This window comes from Mus caroli, chromosome 3 (assembly GCF_900094665.2).
Source record: "Mus caroli chromosome 3, CAROLI_EIJ_v1.1, whole genome shotgun sequence".
Classification (NCBI taxonomy): domain Eukaryota; kingdom Metazoa; phylum Chordata; class Mammalia; order Rodentia; family Muridae; genus Mus; species Mus caroli.
Genome location: NC_034572.1, coordinates 139,819,855 through 139,824,158, shown reverse-complemented (window position 1 = coordinate 139,824,158; position 4,304 = coordinate 139,819,855). Strand labels below are relative to the sequence as shown.

General features: G+C 44.6%; 1 protein-coding gene across 1 annotated transcript in view; it reads right to left on the bottom strand.

Moving 5' to 3' along the window:
- Nucleotides 1-3,504: 3,504 nt before the first annotated feature.
- LOC110291256 (uricase) overlaps nucleotides 3,505-4,304 on the bottom strand; it is a 32,964-nt gene continuing 32,164 nt past the window's right edge. The window contains exon 8 of the mRNA XM_021158293.2: nucleotides 3,505-4,022. Coding sequence (XP_021013952.1) covers nucleotides 3,948-4,022 — 75 coding nt within the window. The 3' untranslated portion in view covers nucleotides 3,505-3,947. The remainder of the gene's footprint in view (nucleotides 4,023-4,304) is intronic.

The following is a 4,304-nucleotide window of genomic DNA, read 5'->3' as shown; positions in this document are numbered from 1 at the left end:
GCACGAGCAATGGGCCTCTCTTCCCAGTGATGGCCGACTAGGCCATCTTCTGATTCATATGCAGCTAGAGACAGGAGCTCCGGGGTTCTGGTTAGTACATCATGTTGTTCCACCTATAGGGTTGCAGATCCCTTTAGCTCCTTGGGTACTTTCTCTAGCTCCTCCATTGGGAGCCCTGAGATCCATCCAATAGCTGACTGTGAGCATCCACTTCTGTGTTTGCTAGGCCCCGGCATAGTCACACAAGAGACAGCTATATCAGGGTCCTTTCAGCAAAATCTTGCTAGTGTATGCAATGGTGTCTGAGTTTGGAGGCTGATTATGGGATGGATCCCCGGATATGGCGGTCTCTAGATGGTCCATCCTTTCGTTTGCTTACAGGATTACCCCTGTAGACTCCCAGAGCAAACTATCAGCATTGCGGTACAAAGGACTTCACAGATGTTTACAGCTCAGGCCCTTTGGTTATAGCCAAAATGAGTAGCCGAAACTACAGGCTGGTTTTCAATAATGTATCCTAACTCTAAGAAAACACCCCCCACCAAACAGGACAGTCTGTGGACTTCATGGTCACACATCTGGGGTAGAATGCCCAGGGCTCCTTTGCTATCCATCTCGGTCGCCACAGCATTGCATCCAAGGGAAGGGGAAAGCCTGTGTGTTTGAAACAGGGTTGTTCTGCCCTGTCATGGGCTTCTGATGCTGAATCCCCAGTAATTTGGTTGTAGGGGGAGGAGCTGATACTAAAATCTGGTTCCCTAATTGTTTCTAGATTATGTCAACAAAGACAGCAGAAGCTAATCGCTGGGTGAAAGAAAAAAATGGTGGGTTTTCCAGGTCCCAGGAGGAAGAGGAGGAAAAGAGATAGAGAGGGGGTGTTTCAGTCAGGCTTTGGAAGGAGAAACAGGAAGCATGTAAGGCCTGGGGGCAACTGAACCAATAGCGGCCTCCACCACCAGCGGAATTCTAACATAGGATAGCTGATGAGTTTAGGGTTATAGATTCTGCGCCCAGCGGTTGTGTTATATGGCTGGTTTTAAAATAATAAGGCTGTCTGGTGTTTTCTATCTGCCGAGACTCAGATGGGCAAGAGAAAGGGCATAGCCTGGGTGGCTGTTAGAGGATTGGTTGGTCAGGTGTAGAGTGATTGCAGCTCCCAGCATTGAAAGGAAAAGTTGAGTGAGCCAGAAGGGACTTGGAGAATCTAGCTGTGGGGGCGGGGTGGGCGGCTGGCCTTGGCAGTGGTTGATCTCCGAGCATAACAAGTATAGCTAGTTCAGGGGCTGCGGCACAGAGCAAGGGGTGAGTGTGAATTTAAAATTACACGCCACATTTGGTTATGAAAGTCCAGGGGGTTTCACGAGCTTTGTAACATGAGCATTGCTGTGGCATTTTCCTTGTCCAGCCCTGTGATCTTTCTTCTCTAAGCAGGTACAGAGAATCTTGTAAATTACCAGTCTTCAGGCCTCTTACCTCTCACCTGATGCACACAGGCTGATGCTAACTTTACGCTCGGGTCTCACAGCAATGGAAAGAGGCTGGACATGTACTGCACATAGCGGCTCTCAGCCTTCCTGATCCTTCAGCCCTTGAATACAGTTCCTCATGTTGTGGTGACCCCAACCATAGCGTTATTCTGCTGCTACTTCATAACTGTGATTTTGCTATTGTTATGAACCGTGATGTAAATATCCGATATGCAGGATATCTGATATACAACCCCTGTGAAAGGGTCGTTTGACCTCCGAAGGTTGAGAACTGTTGCGCTGTGTATAAGGTGCAGCCAGGATTTTAGTGAGTTTTCCTGTCCATCGGCCACACCCTTGCTATGACTTGGATGAGTGTTCCCAAAGGTGTTTGGCCTCCAGGATGGTATTGCTGAGAGACAGTGGAGCCTTGAAGAGCTGGACCTCTGTGAGTCATTCTTATAGGTCACTAGGGTATACTATTCAAGGACCCCAGAATTGTCCTCTATGTCTCCGTTTCTGAGCAGTGGCATTAAGTTCCTCTGTGTGTGTCCTCTCCGTAGGATGTGCCACCCTTGCAAGAGGCCCAATGCAGAATGGTCATCAGAGATCTCTAAAAGCTTGAGCCAAAATAAACCCCTTTTCTTTTAAAGTTAATTACTTCAAGTAGTTCTTTATAGCAATGGAAGTCTACTGCCAACGCACCTGAGACCAAAGTAGAATAAAGCGAAATGAATAAATTTATCAACAATACTAAGAGCTTTATAGAGATATTTCTAAAACAATGTAGACTTTGTTGTTTTAAAAATAAGGGAATGGCTGGAGAGATGGCTCCATGGTGAGGAACACTGGCAGCTCTCCCAGGGGATCAGAATTCAATTACATGGAGTTTCACAGCTGTCTGTACCAATCCTGTGGATCAATGCTCTTTTCTGGCATCTTTGGGCACCAAGTACACACATAGTGCACAGGCACACATTCAGACAAAACATTCATGCACATGATAAAATCAATATGCTAAAAACAAAGAGAGCATTTCAAAGCACAGAAAAGTTACTTGGTTGTTCATATGCACAGGTCTTAACCGTGGCTTTCTAAAGTCGTCTGTTTTAAACTTTATAGAATAACATGTACATGAGTAATGTCTGTGATTGATATAAAGCTAATTGCCTTTCCACTCTGAACCCATTTGAAGTCATCAGTTATGCTTAAATTCCTCTGATCATGAAAGCAATAGGTTTTCATATTTGGAAGAGTCAGGAAATTACACAGTCCAAAGTAAATATCATCCCTGCGTCCTGCTGTCCAGAGGCCTTGTGCCCATCGTATTTCAGAGATGTGTGCTAGAGCCTCCTTTCCAAGTCCATATTCACCCAGCTAACTGTCAACTGGCTGAACACTTAGCAAAAGTAACTCTTTATACCAGAGGGATGGATGCGCATTATTCAAGGGAAAGCAATGTATACTTATTTTAATGTCTCAATAGGTACTAAGTATTCTGCAAGAGTTGTAAAAATCATAAAAGCAACACAATCAGGTCATAAAATCATTATTAGGCTAGAAATAAATTGTCAGTTGCAAATGCTAAAAGAGTTTGTTTTGGTTTTGTTTGTTTGTTTGTTTGTTTGTTTTTATATTCTCATCTTTATTTGTGCTGATAGAGGAACTTAAAAGTATCTTTTAAACACTTAAAATAATGTTTTTATTAATTGTTTGAGAATTTCATACAATGCGTTTTATAATATTCACTTCCCATCCCAGTTTATCCCAAGTCTTTCTCACTCTCCCAACTTCATGTTCGTTCTCTTTCCCACTGAGGCCAGTTTGGGTTTATCGGACCACTTCTAGGCATGCAACCTGGTGCCCTTCAGTATGATTGACATACCAGGTGTCACACCCCCAAATGAAGCTGACTTTCCCTCTTCCAGCCTCAATCAAACACCATCAACTCCTGAGCTAGGGTTGGAGTTTCATGCCCACCCGCCTTCCTCCATGCTGAGCGCTAGTCAGAGTGCCAGAGTTTTTAAAAACATTATGGTGACTTTTTTTTTTCACATGGTTTTATTCTGTTTTCAGTTAGACCCGGACGTATCCCTAGGATGATGACAGTGTTTGCTTCTGTGTTCAGATTAATCAATGTGGCAGCAGCCAGTACTTTACGATTATGTCCGTATGACAATTGGATTCTAAAGACGGATTCAAAGGCAGAGAACCCAAGAACAGCAAGGAGAACTATCACTGTGATTCTCCTAACACGGCCCAGTAATTTTTAAGGAAACTGCCCATGGGCGCGGAACAGGTTGGGCCTGCTAACATGGGACTCCACATACACACAACTACAAGTTCCTTGTTGAATTAGGAACAACAACAACAACAAAGCAATTACTTCATATAGAACAAAGCAATCAATATCCTGAGTTGAAATTTTTGCAGGCAAGCATACAGTAACCTCCAGCATCACAACCGGCTGGAGCCATGACGTCACAGCCTGGAAGGCAGCTTCCTCTTGACCGTCCCTGTTATTTTGCCGTAGGGATTGTCGAGAGGCAGCAAAACCTGGAGAGGAAGCACAGGGTAACGTCAGAGAGAGTGGTCTCCTTACAATGAGCCAAATGTTAAAGCGAGGATGTCACACTGTCAAGGAGGCACACTCCTCTGCAGGACAGTGGCTTCGAGTCTAGCAGGGCCGGAGCTATAGTTGGTCGATGAGCTGCTTTCTCAGAAAGTATAGGGATTTTGAGTGTTCTGTATGGAGCTTGGGGTTATTGTATCTATGTGTGGATGTGTGTGTGTGTGTGTGTGTGTGTGTGTGTGTGTGTGTGTGTGTGTGAGAGAGAG